This window comes from Puma concolor, chromosome E2 (assembly GCF_028749965.1).
Source record: "Puma concolor isolate L17-30 chromosome E2, mPumCon1.1.hap2, whole genome shotgun sequence".
In the NCBI taxonomy this organism is placed as follows: domain Eukaryota; kingdom Metazoa; phylum Chordata; class Mammalia; order Carnivora; family Felidae; genus Puma; species Puma concolor.
This window is the reverse complement of record NC_141681.1, coordinates 57,344,686-57,360,526: the sequence shown is the minus strand read 5'-3', so window position 1 is coordinate 57,360,526 and position 15,841 is coordinate 57,344,686. Positions and strand designations below refer to the sequence as shown.

Genomic DNA, 15,841 nt, shown 5'->3' with positions numbered 1-15,841 from the left:
AGGAACCTGCCTCATGACTGAGTTGGACTTAATGACTGCAAGATTCACTTGATAATAGTATGATAACAGAGAGTTCTCTGTTTTTATACTAGGAAGAAAACAGAGTGGCACCTGTCACCAAAGCATTGAACTATTTCATACAATGTCCCGAAGTATGGTAGATAAAATACCATTTACACCAAGGCTGCAGGCTACAAGGTTAAGGTACAAAAGTTAACTGCCTTTGGAGATACCAGAAATGAACAAGTGAATTGAAAATTAAAAACAAAACCCATTTACATTAGGACCAAAACAAAAGGTTCCATCACGGGCACTGTTAGGGCAATATGTGAAACGTCTGTGATGAAGACATAATGTCAATAATATATTTTCAACCACAGGTTCAAAGTCAGTAATAAAGTAACCTCATTAAGAAATCTAAAAGAACAGGGGTGCCTGGGTGGCTCAGTCAGTTGAGTATCCTGCTGAGGTCATGATCTCACAGTTCGTAAGTTTCAGCCTCGCATCGGGCTCTGTGCTGACAGCTTAGAGCCTGGAGTCTACCTTAGATTCTGTGTCTCCCTCTCTCTCTGCCCCCAACCCCATTCTGTATCTCTCAAAAATAAATAATAAATATTTTTAAAAACAAACAAACAAAAAAAGAAATCCAAAACAATAAAAAGATTGTATAAACTTAAGGGGTTTCCACAGATGTCCCTGCTCCTTTGACACCCATCATCTCATGAATTTTAAAGCATTTCGACTTTTAATTTACCTGCAGAGTGTAACATTTGATTTGATTAACCTTCAAGAACCAGACTAAGTTCTCACTATTAGGAATTCTCTAATGCACAGTACATTGTGGAACCTGCTTAAGCAATGTACCACCTAATTATATTTGTAGGGTTTTTTCCAACATGAAATCTTTGGTGAATCCTGAGATCAAGTCATGGCATGATGGCCGTGCTACATTCTTTTGTAAAGTTTCTTCACAGTATTCATTCCCCTATGACTCCAAAGGTGAGAACATTTAATAAAAGTCTTAACGCATCCTCTATACCTTCACTGTATGTATATTCTGATGTCTACTGAGGCTTGAATACTGCTTAAAGGATTTGCCACATTCATGACATTTGTAAGGTTTCTCTCCAGTATGAATTCTTTGGTGAACTGTAAGGCTTGAATTCTGACTAAAGGCCTTGCCACATACATTACATTTGTACGGTTTCTCTCCAGCATGAATTCTCTTATGCTGTGTAAGGTTTGAACTCCCAGTGAAGGCCTTTCCACACTCATTACATTTGTAAGGTTTCTCTCCAGTATGAATTCTCTCATGACTCCAAAGGTGTGAACGGGTGGTAAAATCCTTACCACACTGATTACATTTGTAAGGTTTTTCTCCAGAATGGATTCTCTTATGTTGAGCAAGATTTGAACACTCAGAAAAGGCTTTGCCACACACATTGCATTTGTAAGGCTTCTCTCCAGTATGAATTCGTTCATGGCCCCAAAGGTGGGAACGTATCATAAAATGCTTACCACATACATTACATTTATATGGTTTCTCTCCAGTATGAATTCTCTGATGTCTTGTGAGGTTCGAGAACCTGTTAAAGGCTTTGCCACACTCGTTACATTTGTAAGGTCTTTGCTCAGAATGAATTCTTTGATGATTAGCTAAGGTTGAACAATGGCCAAAAGCCTTCCCACACTCACTGCATTTGTAAGGTTTTTCTCTACTGGGGGTCTTCTCATATTGTGTCAGTAATGAAGGATGCATAAGAACCTTCCCATATTTATTAACAATGTTGGTTGTGACACTAGAAGCAATTCTTTGAGGTGGTGAAACTGAGGATGTTTTGGTAGACTTCTCAACTTGATTACTTTCACAAATTTCCTCTTGGGTTTGAAATCTCTGCAGTTCAGCCAGATGTGAATGAAAGCTTACTCCAAGCTTATTGCCCAAGCAGTTCATATACTTGTTTCCTGAATGGCCTACCATGTAGTTTAGTTCCTTGTTTGTCATATCATGTTTATAATATGGAGATGTACTTCTTCTTATGGAAACACTGTGCTTTACAGGGAAATTATTCCAGAATTTAGGATGTTGTTGGTCTTCTCTACAGGTGAGATTTTTATAATGGGATGTAGTTATTCCTTCATAATATTTTTCTTCATAAATCCACGGAGTCTCAAGTTTGTTCACATCTTGCTGGTCTTTCTTCAAATCAAAGTCATCAAAGTCATGACTTAGGTCTCTTTCAAAAGTCAACGTTTGCAGTAATTCTCCATTATTAATGTAGTCTTTTGGTGGTAATTCTTTGCCCACACATCTAGTAGCCTTATCTGTAAGATATAAATAATCGTAGGCGTCTTATTAACCAGAGTTGAAGATGGGTATTTACATTGAAACGTATTACACCAAAAGTAAAACTCATAACTGACAAGGGTTATCAGGTTTCTCAACCATGGCGTGCAAATGTATAAACACAGAAAAGACATAAAATTCTTCAGTAAAGAAAGGATGACTACATATGGTTTAAATTATTTTCAGGGAAACCTATGTTCAAAAGCTCTATGGTCAAAAGTTCCAACTGCCCTGGGGCGCCTCGGTGACTCAGTCAGTAAGGTGGCCAACTTCAGCTCAGGTCACTATTTCATGGTTCGTGAGCTTGAGCCCTGTGTCAGGTTCTTTCCTGACAGCATGGAGCCTGAAGCCTGCTGGGGATTCTGTGTCTCCCTCTCTCTCTGCCCCTCCCCCACTTGTACTGTGTCTCTCTCAAAAATAAACATTAAAAAAAAAAAAAGTTCCAACTACCCTGAAATAATAGAATTTTCCACAGGCACCCCAAAGTTTACAGAACCTCACAAGAGGGATAAAGGTGAATCATATTTGTAAAAAATATAAATATTAAAGCTAACTGAATACTTATTTTGTACACAATATTAAGGCCACATTTTGAAGATAGTAAAATATTCTCATGAAATACTTCTTCAAAAATATATCCATGCAAATGTTAATAATCAGTGCACTGAGGTTATATACCGTAATATACATAAAAATTAAGTGTTAATCAAAATAAAAAATAATAAAGATTTTAGTAACCCAAGGCAAATCCAGCACTAATTAATAAGTATGTTCATTTATTAAAAATATATGGACTTCAGAATTCTAAAGAACTCACCATAAGAAAAAAAGAGGTTGTATTTTAGAAGCACATAATATCATAAATGGAAAACATGAATATTTTGAAATAGAAGTTCTGATAAATAAGTAATATTACAGAAATTAACAATGAGGAACTGTGACATCAAAATGGCAAGAAGGGAACTCCAAATGTACCTCTTTTTACAAAGCAGGAGATAAACTAGCAAAAATTGTCAGAATGAAATTTATAAGACCTCTAGAAATTAGTCACAGGATTCTAGGCACCAGATACACTCTTAATCAAGAAAAAGGTATTTGTTTTAACTTGCTGTGACTCTGTGCTCCGCACCCCAGCTAGGAAATGGCCTTGAAGATGGGAGCCTTCAAAGAATTGTGACTAGTCATTTGTTTGTTTCAATCTGTCTGCTGGCTCCCTGAGGGACTGGCTTAAAGTGTCTACCCTTCTTTGGCCTACCTCACATCTCTATCTAGGTGGAAGTGATAACTAGGGGCCATTTGTCACAAATATTTAAAGGTAAATGTAGTAGCCACTGCCATCTAGGGAAAGGGATAACAATTGGGGCAAATACTGGACAAACCAAAACCCTAAGAAAAACCTTGGGGAGTGAGGTGCAGTGGGGAATAAGGCTCTGAAGTCCCCCTACATACTCCAGGGACTCTAGAAGGATACAGGTATGTCCAGGACCAGGCTCATGAGAAAAGACTTGAGAAACCCCCAAGCTTTTACCTCCTGCTGACCACAAGATTCTGAGCAAGCAGAAGTGAAGGGAAGGCACCACTGTAAACTTCTATACTGTGTGTTTCATGCACTCCCCAACACACACACACCTCATCTACAAAGTATGGAAAGTTGGTTTGTTTTGTGTTTGGTTCCAGCTGTTTCAGGAAATCTGTTGAATCACTAGCTGACCAATAAGCGAACCAAAGACTTCAGTGGCTACCTGTAGCAAAGAAGATATACCACAGAAAATTTGTTGAGAGAAACAAACACACAGCAGCAATCACAAGAGACATAAAAAAACCCTAGGAAGGGAGAATATTATGATTTCCAAAGTATCAGCATATTCATATTCATAATGTCCCGTTTTTTAAAATTTTGTTTGTTTCTGAGACAGAGAGAGACAGAGCATGAGTGGGGGAGGGGGAGAGAGAAAGGGAGACACAGAATCAGAAGCAGGCTCCAGGCTCTGAGCTGTCAGCACAGAGCCCAACGCAGGGCTCAAACTCACAAACCATGAGATCATGACATGAGCCAAAGTTGGTCACTCAACCAACTAAGCAACCCAGGTGCCCTAATAATGTCCCATTTTTTAATAAGAAGGTACAAAGGAGGCAACACAACAATAAAGTGTGACCCATACAGAAAAATAAATAACAAATCTTGACCCTAACGAAGCCCAAACTTTGGAATTATTAAACAAACACTTTATTTTTTTTTTTTAAATGTTTTAATTTTTTTTTTTTTTTCAACGTTTATTTATTTTTTGGGACAGAGAGAGACAGAGCATGAACGGGGGAGGGGCAGAGAGAGAGGGAGACACAGAATCGGAAACAGGCTCCAGGCTCTGAGCCATCAGCCCAGAGCCCGACGCGGGGCTCGAACTCACGGAGCGTGAGATCGTGACCTGGCTGAAGTCGGACGCTTAACCGACTGCGCCACCCAGGCGCCCCTAAACAAACACTTTAAATCAACTATTTAAGCTAAAGGAAATGGTGGGCAAAGAATTAAAAAGAAATCAGAAAAATTGTGTTTAAATAAACAGAGAATATCAATAAAGAGATAGAACATGGAAGATGAAACAAAACACCTTCTCAAGTTTAAATGTAAAATACTCAAAGTGTAAAATACACAAAATGAAAAACTTCACAGAGAAGTTCAATAACAGATTTCATGAGGTAGAAATAAGATTCAGCAAACTAGTAGGGAAGTCATTTGAAATCACCTTGTCTGAGCAGCACAAGAATGAATACAAATGAACAGAGTCTAATAGTCCTACCAGACAACATCATGGGGAACAATATATGAACAATGAGAGTCCCACAAAGAAAGGGAAGGAGGCAAAGGAATACGGAGAAAATATGGTAGACAATTCTGTAACTGTTAAAAGACATGAATCTACAAATCTAAGTACTCAATGAACACACAATTAAGAAAAATTCAGAGAGACGAACACTGCAACAAGTCATGATCACTACGTGGAAAGACAAAGGTAAAAAGAGAATCTTGAAAGCAAGAAGTGAGAAGCGTCATGTAGAAAGCACACACAATAACTTGCAGAGCTGAATGTTCAGCCAAACCATGAAGCAAAAGACCATGGGATAACATATTTAAAGTGTTGACAAAGAAAACAAAAACAAAAACCTGGCAATCAATTCAATCTCCAGAAACCCTGTCCTTTGAAAATAAGGGAGAAATTAAGACTTACTAGAGAAACAAAAGGTGAGGAAGTTCCTTATAACTAAAATAACACTACAAGGAATAAACAATAGCACTTCTTAGTTTATTCTGAGGCAAACATTATTCTGATTCCAAACCAGACAAAGATATCACAAGAAAACTACAGAACAATACCCTTATTAATAAAGATGTAAAAGTCTTCAGCAAAATGCCAGCCAACTAAATAGAAAGCATTTTTTTTTCAACGTTTATTTATTTATTTTTTGGGACAGAGAAACAGAGCATGAACGGGGGAGGGGCAGAGAGAGAGGGAGACACAGAATCGGAAACAGGCTCCAGGCTCTGAGCCATCAGCCCAGAGCCTGACGCGGGGCTCGAACTCCCGGACCGCGAGATCGTGACCTGGCTGAAGTCGGACGCTTAACCGACTGCGCCACCCAGGCACCCCTAGAAAGCATATTAAAATCACACAACATAAGTAAAAGGGACTTATTCCAAGAATTCAGTGGTAGAAAGTTCAACATATAAACATCTATCAACGTTACAATCCACATTAATATTAGGAAGACAAAAAGAAAAACAAAACCTAATGATCTCATTGTATGCAAAATATCTGAAAAATTCTAGAACTCTTAAATGACAAAACACTCAGCATACTCAGAAGTGACCTTCCTCAACCTTTAAAGATTATTTATGAAAAACTACAGCTAATATCCTCTAAGAAACAGTAAAAAACTTCCCCCTGAGATAAGAAATAAAACATGAATATCCACTTTCACTGCTGGTATCTAACACTATTCTGCAAGTTCTAACCAAAGCAATAAAACAAGAAAAAAGGAAAACAAGCATAGATAATAGAAGAGAAAAAGGAAAATTATCTCTGTGTGAAAATGACACAGATAAATAAATATATATAATATACATATATGTAAATATATAAAATATATCTGTTCTATAGATTTTCTTTTTCTATTTTGTCTGGACTCTTCAAAGCCCTTTGCAGTTCTGTATGTTTTGAGTCATGTTATGCACTTTCTTTAAAAAAAATTTTTTTTACATTTGTTTACTTTTGAAAGAGCAGGACCAGAGGAGGGGCAGAAAGAGAGAGGGAGAAAGAGGATCCAAAGTGGGCTCCACACTGACATACCCCCCCAACACACATACAACCTGCTAATGTTTAAAAAGATGTCAGGAGGGGCGCCTGGGTGGCGGAGTCGGTTAAGCGTCCGACTTCAGCCAGGTCATGATCTCGCGCTCCATGAGTTCGAGCCCCGCGTCGGGCTCTGGGCTGATGGCTCAGAGCCTGGAGCCTGTTTCCGGTTCTGTGTCTCCCTCTCTCTCTGCCCCTCCCCCGTTCATGCTCTGTCTCTCTCTGTCCCAAAAATAATAAATAAACGTTAAAAAAAAAAAAAAAAAAAGATGTCAGGAAAGTTGCAGGATACGGTACCAAAATTCACTTGTGTTTTACACACTATAATGAACAATCTGAAAAGGAAATTTTAAACATGGTATCAAATATAAAGTACCATCCAAAGAATAAAATACTGTGAAATAAATTTTAACCAAGGAGGTGAAAGACCTATAGGCTGAAAACTGTAAAATGCTGCTCAGAGAAATTAAACACATAAATAAAGAGAAAGACAATACATAATTATGGATTGGAAGATTTCATATTTTTCAAGATGGCAATATGAGGGCCCTGGGTAGCTCAGTCAGTTAAATGACCTTGTTCTCAGCTCAGGTCTTGATCTCAGGGTCGTGGGTTCAAGCCTGTATGGGTCTCCACACCGGGCATGAAGCCTACTTTAAAAAAAAAAAAAAAAAAGGCAATATTGACCAAAGTGATCTGGAGACCCTACATAGACATGTCAAAACTCCAAAAACCATTTTTAAATAAGTGGAAAACATGGGGCGCTTGGGCGGCTCAGTCGGTTAAGCGTCCGACTTCAGCTCAGGTCATGATCTCGCTGTTTGTGAATTTGAGCCCCACGTTGGACTCGCTGCTGTCAATGTGGAGCCTGTTTTGGATCCTCTTCCCCCTCCCCTCCCCCTGGCCCTTCCCCTGCTCCTGCTCTCTCTCAAAAAAAAACAAACATTAAAAAAATTTTAAATACATACAGAATTGCAAAGGGCTGTGAAGAGTCCAGACAAAATAGAAAAAGAAAATCTACAAACAGATTAAACAGAGACAGAATGCAGACTGTTGTTTCAGGGACTGGGGACAGAGGAAATTGGGGAAAAACTGCTTAATGGGTAAACTGGAGTGATGGAAATGTGCAACTAGGCAAACATGGTAGTTGAACAACCTGTAAATATGCAAACTGCTCACTTGAAAATGGCTAACTTTATGTTATGTGAATTCTACTTTAATTAGAAGTTCTTTTTAAACTAGCTAACAACTGAAGTTATTAATTTCACAATAGATTAAAAAATTTGAAACTAAGTCTATTTATATAATGTAAAAATAATAGTGTCTCCTAGGCTAGCTTCCTCTCATACTCTGCAGTTCTATCACTGGATCTATCTATCGCCATGAAACGTACATGAGGTGAGGGATGCTACCACCAAATGTATTAAAAAACATATAATTATCATGAATGAATAAAAATAACATGCACTTGCCCAAAATTAATAAATCCTGACTTCACAAAATTATCAGGAGACTATAGATAACCTTAAGGGTCATATGACCAAAACAACAAGGAATAACTTCTAATGAAGGTGGTATTACCAGTAGCAGTTTAGGGCAGAAACAATATTTGCCAGTTCCAAAGATCAATGGAAGAGGTTGGCTGTGCAGAGGTACCAACAATACAGGAAACAATAATGGTGGCAGAACAACAGGACAGCGGTATGTGGGTCAACAAGAACAACGTGAACCTTAGAGTTCAGGTTAAATAGAAGATGAGAAACAAAATAGTAATCATGGGTTAACTGAAAAATGGAATTTCCAGAATCTTAAAAATTTTGTGGAGATCTATGCCATAAGTAACAGTGATGAAGAAGTACATGAAAGAAATTGGTCATGTTGCTATAAAGTAAAATTAGATATTTAACTATTAGTTCAGTATACTCAGAGTTACACGGTGGATCTATAAACTGAGATGACTAAAATAAAACATTTGAACTGAAATTAAAAAATATATCAAATTTATATAAAACCCAACAAGTTATCTTTAGACAAATTAAAACATACTATAGAAAAGGATGATATCTTATATAACTGTTTATGGACGAAATTTTTATAATTCTGGAATTAACAGTCATTTCATAACAAAACTATATTCTCAAGATATCCAGTATTCCCAATTTTAAAATCCAAATTCACTCAAAAGAGAAAAGTATTTATTATTTTAATGTTTATTGATTTATTTTGAAAGAGAGAGAGAGAGAGCTTGAGGAGAGGAGGGGCAGATAAAGAGAGTGAGAGAGAATTCTAGGCAGGCTCCATACTGTCAGTGCAGAGCCCAGTGTAGGGCTTGATCTAGGGAATGTGCGATCACGACCTGAGTTGAAACCAAGAGTCAGAAGCTTAACCAAGTGGGCCACCCAGGAGCCCCAAGAAAAGCATTTATTTTTTTTTTTAATTTTTTTTTTCTCAACGTTTTTATTTATTTTTGGGACAGAGAGAGACAGAGCATGAACGGGGGAGGGGCAGAGAGAGAGGGAGACACAGAATCGGAAACAGGCTCCAGGCTCTGAGCCATCAGCCCAGAGCCCGATGCGGGGCTCGAACTCACGGACCGCGAGATCGTGACCTGGCTGAAGTCGGACGCTTAACCGACTGCGCCACCCAGGCGCCCCGAAAAGCATTTATTAATAATGTGTTATAATGTCAAGCAAAACTCATGCAGAAAGGGTAACTATGATTTTACTCACCCCATTGTAGAGGTTATATAGGTTTGGGAAAAGGCGTGCTCACCCATAACCCTTAACGCTCAGGAAGGAAATCTTGTAAAATGTATGAGACAACATTCATTCACTGATTAAATAGTCCCACAAATTGCAGGTATAAGACTAACAACACTAACTTGAGGAGGAACAAGGGCATACACATGGAATGAATACTGTTGTATGAACATTAGTTTAGTCAACAGTCTCAAAGACGGGTTTCTGAAGGCAGACAAAGATCTCACTAGAATAATTTCCTGTATTTCTTCACGCCAAATCAAAGGGGGATGACCCTTAGTGTACTCGATCCCTATTACCACTGTGCCCTTGAGAGACACTTTTGTGACACTCCAAAAACCAGAAGTCCTGGAGCCCTAAGCCAGGCTCTCATGCTACACTCGATGCCAGCATCCTGGAACATGCTGACCACTCTACTCAGGTGCTTTGGGGGCACAACTCCACTTAGCAGAATGGTGCTTTGACATCTAAATATAAGCGTTCTGCATCTAGAATGTTCTTTTTACCACTAAAACTTTGTATGGAAGAGTTCACCACACAAGTCGTCCAGTACATAATGGGTAGGTTATCACAACAGAAAATACGAGGATAAAAGTTCAGACACTAAGAAGTGTATTTCACAACCCAGAAAGTTTCAGAGGCAAAACCACACAAACTTAGGAGACTATGAAATCAGGGAGAGCCAAGGTTTTCCCACACTCCCAGACTAAGGAAGACCTGCAAGACAGAGACAAAGAAGATAAGAGACTAAGGAAAGGGGTTATACTTTGTGGGATGTTGAAACAGGACCTGGGATCTACCTACAGACTCCTGGCTGATGGCCCAAAGCCTGAAATATGGTCCCCATGAAGGACTGGGGATCAAACAAAGGTCCCCCCACTGGACCACCCCCCGCCACACACTGTCTTTACAGCATTGCTGAGTAACAATCTTGAAACACCCACTCCATTCCCAGTACACATGCCCCTACAGCGTGAAAGTGGAAATGAAGAAATGGCAGAGGCATGGAGCAGGCAGAGGGCTTGGGACAGCCCATGCACCTGCCTCTGGCCCTAGATGCAAAGAGTGTTCCCATCATGACAGGTCACTCAAGCACATGAAACAGGATACAAGCTGGAGAAGGCCCGCAGTCAGGACGAAGGGGGCCTCACCTAAGATCTGTGTGACTGACTAGAGAAGGAGATGCAACGAAGGAAGACGCCCCTTACAAACAGCCCTCCATGTGCTCCCCAAGGTCGAACCAGTAAGGACTCCTGGGGGCAGAGAAGGGCATGCCTGGGTCCTGACAAAGACTTTGCCCTTGTCGCTGCTAGGAGCTGCACTACCACTGAGGAGGGCAGGAGACATGCACACACCAAGAAGAGGGTGAAGGAGGAGAATAACACCCTCCTTTGAGACCCCACAAGAGATCAACTCTTCTTTTCCAAACACCTCTCCCACCCGGGGAGAATGTCCCAAACAACATTTCAGGGAGTCAATTCCCCTCTGCCATCTGACCCTCACTTGCCTTCACATCTTTGATACCTTCCCACCCACCTGGGTTTTGCCGCTAGTTTCACCCCACTCCTGGCCGTGCAAGGCTCTTCCTTCCTCCACAGTGGAGATGATATTCAGCTCAGATAGAGGGTCTTGCTGACATGGAAACCGGTAGATGATGTCCTGCAGCTTTTCCATAAATCAATCCCAGTTCCTGGACAGCTGAGACCAAGGACATTCAACACAGGCGGGTTGTGAATAGCATTTCACAGACTTGTTCAGTGACCGACCTACATCTTCCAAATGCTTGAATGTTTGACAAATACAGATATCCAGCTCTCTTCCTAGAACTACTGAATCAAGAGTACAGGAATAAAACCAGGCAATCTGATATTTTAAAGTTTTGACATAAAGTCTTGTGTCTCCTCAACTTCTAGCGCCACCACTAACCTGCATGTAGTGAGCACATCATCGGAAGAAAGGGGGCACATCAAATCCAGACACCTCATTGTGAAGCTTTTCATTTCTGGATCAACAGGGCTTCACTCTAGTCAAACAGGGCAGGGACTCTCAAGCGCCTCCCAAAAGAAACACAAAGATAGCCTAGAACATTTCCCAACCTCTGCAGGGAAACTATCCTCACCCAGGGAGACCAGGGTCCTGTAGTTCTCCAACATCACGTCCCTGTACAAGGCCCTCTGAGCGGGGTCCAGGCACTCCCACTCCTCCTGAGAGAACTCTATGGCCACATCCCTGAATGTCAACAGTTCCTGAAATGAAAGCACATTTCACCAAGAGGCCATCAGGAGAGTACTTCTTTCAGAAAAATGAGAGGAGCAGAGAGGTATAAGAGTTAATTATAAATGAGTAATTGGATAAGACACATCATTTTGAGCAAGTCATAAATCCCTGATTTTGCTTTGTTACACTTTCCACCAGAGAATTTCCATCAGCTAAACTACGAAGAATTTTACAATATTGTGCCAGATAAAATTCAAAAATGAAAAACGTCAACAAATGGTAGACTATATGCAAGTTCTAGACAGTATGTTGTATACACCATATAACACTTAATTTCTCCATGACTTAGAGCACGAGTAGTGTCTTCAGGGATGACCAAGTCCAAAGTAGCATCAATGAAAAGTGAAACTGGAAAAAATGAGAAGCTGATGACAATAAATCTATTCAAAGTTTCAAACACTTCTCATATGGTACATATCACCCTACTTGTAGAAGAACATAGCATCCAATTAAATTAGTCGTGGTTTCCATCTTACACAGGACCCAACTCACACACACACGCTAAGGAACATGCATCAATCAGGTAATAAGTGGCAGAGCCTGTCCCTAAACAAGTGGTCAGGCTTTAGCATGGAACCCATAGGGCCTCACAAGAATGTAATGGACACACGGTAAAAGTCTGTTGACAGAGAGCTTCCTAATGGAGAAAATATGAAACAATTTAATGGCTGAAACTTAAACCTGGATAAAGATAAATATATTTGTCTGCAACAGGCGCATGTGCACAGACAGTATTCATACTGCTGTTACCTCATTTAGGTGATGGTGTAGAAAAAAATTTAAGGCCATGGAAAACATGTCAGACATACCTTCAAAGTTAAAATAAATATGAAACTTATTTCTGAAATGACACGGTGTTTTATACACACCACAGGCTCCTGCTCACACACGTGTGCACCTACAACACACACACTGAAAAAAAACGAAGTCAAATTAATGGTTTTTAAGTAACATCTTTTTATAGGTAAATCTTCATTCTCTATATCATTTTTACTCATGTGCATTTCAGCATTTCTGGTAAAATAAACACGTATGAATTGCATTACAGGTAAATAAAATTGTAATGTTAAGCCTGCTTACAAAAACAACACTGGAAGAAAAAAAAATCTAAGTAATCACACTCCCAAAGTCTGGCTCGAACCTCCAGATCAAGAGTCACTTGATCTACCTACTGAGTCAATCAGGCAGCCTCTTGCAAAAAAATATTCAAAAATAGTAACAAGCGACTCAATCTCCATTAAATACACATACAGTTGAAGTATGAGCTGGAATCTGCGTGGAGATAGAGGGGCTCAGATAAGGTCCTGGGGTGAACGTGAGCAAGCATGTCAGGAGGGACGCTTCAGAGTGAGATGAGCATGGCCCAGTGGTAGTGCAGGACACAGAGGACAGAACAAGGAACCCAGATACGACTTTACCTGAGAAAGAGTCATTCTTGACTCCTGGACTTGCCTCCTCTGCGCTTCTGTCCCAGGCAAGATGGGTCTCGAGACGTCAAACCTGAGTGTCAAATATATGCTGTTTAATGCTTAGAGTCAACTTACCCCTTTCTGTGCCACAACCACAGACAGGTAGACCTCCCCATGTGGGAGACGGCCCTCTGCTGCCCACTGCCAAAGAGGGGTTCGGCACAGTAAACTGCTACACAGAGACCTCTTTCTGCAGAACGCACTCCCCTCCTGGTGAGGCACACACACAAGCTGCAGCAGGGGGGATCTGGGCTGCACTAACCCTCCCCTTGGAGTCACAGGCTTCCCCAATAACACCCCATGTCAAGGACAGCCCGCCTCACCTCTCTCCCTGTCTCTAGGTCCGGGGCTGGTTCATTCCTCATTAATGGATGAGCTAAGGCCCTGGGGCCCAATGCTGGATACAATTTAGAATCACCTGGGGCATTTTCAACACCACTGAGTCTGTTCCCCATCATCCCAAACACAAGAAGGGGAATTCCTGGTGACTGGGCATAAGAGGTAACTACAAAATGCCTCAGCAATCCAATGCAAAGCCAGGGTCGAGCACCACTCAGAGGGCACCAGCCCAGCACACCTCCCACCTGAGGCTCTGCTCTCTCCTGGGCCCCTGTATCCAGACAGTGGAAGAGGAAGGAGCAGAGAGACCCATGCGGAGTAGGCATTACAGGCCAGAGCCGGGGTAGGGACGAGGCTAGGATGTGACAGGGCAGTGTCAGAGATGGCCCCACAAGAAAGTGATATCAAGACAAAGACCTGGGGAAGGAGGATCACCATGTGCATTTGAGGAGTCACAGAATTCTAGGCAGAGGGACCACCCTTGGGAAAGCCCTGAGGCAGTGCTGACCCTGGGCCCCGCAAGAGCAGACCTTTGAGTGCCTCTATCCCAGCAAGGGAGGAAGAGACAAGCCGGGTATTAGGTCACAGAAGTAGATCAGGAATAGCCAGCCGGCCCTTGTCTTCAGACACTGTTCTCCCCCATCCCAAGTGAATTTTGGAAACCATGTAGTGTTTTACCCATATTAATGTATCTTCTTTTAATCTATTTCTTTTTTTTAACGTTTATTTTTAGGGAGAAAGCATGCATGCACACATGCGGAAGTGGGGGGGGGGGGGAGGGGAGAGAGAGAAAGAGAAAAAATCCCAAGTAGGCTCTGCACTGGCATTGCACGAACCGTGAGATCATGACCTGAGCCAAAACTGAGTTAACCAACTGAGCTACCCAGGTGTCCGCCCCACCCCTTTTTTTTATTCTGTCTTAAGTAAAAACACACACAATAATGTAATATGCTCTGGAATTTGAAAACATGCCAAGATGGCACCTAAGCCCCAGGAAGGATGGCACTACTCTTAACTGAGAAGTGGAGGACTGCAGGGAACATAATTGGGGGAGTTCAGGAGCTCATGTTTGGACATCATAAGGTGGAGATGCCTGTTAGACGTCCCAGCAGACGTGTCAAGGAGACAGCTGGACAACACAATCTGGAGTTCAGGGAGGAGGTCTGCGATAAGACTGTGAAACTGGGACCCCGCGAGGTATTTAGAGCCATGAGATATAGTGGCACAGAAAGTGACTTGGTGCAGGCTGAGATGGAAAATGTCCAAGACCATGTTATGGGGCCCCCTTTCAATTAGAGAGCAGGGAATAGAGGAAAAATGGGCAGAAGAAATGGGGAAGTGAACAGCAAGAAGAAAACTGAAACAGACACACAGATGACAGGGAAGATTTGTCAGGACAGGGATGTCCTGAAAGCCATTAAAAAAAAGTCTGTAGGGGCGCCTGGGTGGCACAGTCGGTTAAGCGTCCGACTTCGGCTCAGGTCATGATCTCACGGTCCGTGAGTTCGAGCCCCGCGTCGGGCTCTGGGCTGATGGCTCGGAGCCTGGAGCCTGCTTCAGATTCTGTGTCTCCCTCTCTCTCTGCCCCTCCCCCGTTCATGCTCTGTCTCTCTCTGTCCCAAAAATAAATAAAAACGTTGAAAAAAAAAATTAAAAAAAAAAAAAGGTCTGTAAAGGAGTCACCACTGTTCAACATGTTGCTGATCAGACAGATGAAGACAATGAATTAACCAGTAGATTTAGAAAATTGGAGGGCATTACTGCCTCTGACAAGGAGAAAGAAATGGTAGATGGGAAAGCTGGGTTGGATGAGGACTGAGACAGAATATACACAAGCATTTTGTGTTTTGCATAGAAGGGCCCTTTGGGTCTTTTGACTACTGTGAATAACGCAGCTATGAACATAGATGTACAAAATACCTGTTTGGGTCCCTGCTTTCAATTTCTTTGGCGGATTATATGGTAATACTATGTTTAATTTTTTTTTTTTTTTTTTTTTTTTTTTTTTTTTAGCGTTTATTTATTTTTGAGACAGAGAGAGACAAACCATGAACGGGGGAGGGTCAGAGAGAGGGAGACACAGAATCCGAAACAGGCTCCAGGCTCTGAGCTGTTAGCACAGAGCCCGACGCGGGGCACGAACTCACGGACCGCGAGATCACGACCTGGGCCAAAGTCGGCCGCTTAACCGACTGAGCCACCCAGGCGCCCCACTATGTTTAATTTTCTAAATTTATAATGAAAATAATTATAAAATTATTTTATACAGGAGCTGTATAAACAGGAGTTCTGTAATTCTCT

General features: G+C 41.3%; 1 protein-coding gene and 1 long non-coding RNA gene across 4 annotated transcripts; both read right to left on the bottom strand.

The window, feature by feature from the left end:
* Positions 1-1,033: 1,033 nt before the first annotated feature.
* On the bottom strand, positions 1,034-13,257 carry LOC112850872 (zinc finger protein 677-like). 3 transcript variants are annotated; one of them, XM_086688427.1, is made up of 3 exons: positions 13,151-13,180; positions 11,575-11,701; positions 1,034-2,325 (listed from the first exon to the last, which is right to left on the bottom strand). In XM_086688427.1, the coding sequence occupies exons 1-3, from the start codon at positions 13,163-13,165 to the stop codon at positions 1,034-1,036; spliced, it is 1,434 nt and encodes a 477-aa protein (XP_086544553.1). In that variant the 5' UTR covers positions 13,166-13,180. The 3 variants fall into 3 exon arrangements, 1 of the variants encoding a protein (XP_086544553.1); XR_015244435.1 differs by lacking the exon at positions 1,034-2,325 and adding an exon at positions 12,542-12,644 and having other exon boundaries at positions 11,675-11,701; positions 13,151-13,257; XR_015244434.1 differs by lacking the exon at positions 1,034-2,325 and having other exon boundaries at positions 11,584-12,644; positions 13,151-13,257.
* Positions 10,051-11,061, bottom strand: LOC147573808 (uncharacterized). The gene is made up of 2 exons (XR_015244449.1): positions 10,992-11,061; positions 10,051-10,172 (listed from the first exon to the last, which is right to left on the bottom strand). It is a non-coding gene; the product is annotated as an uncharacterized LOC147573808 (long non-coding RNA).
* Positions 13,258-15,841: the final 2,584 nt, after the last annotated feature.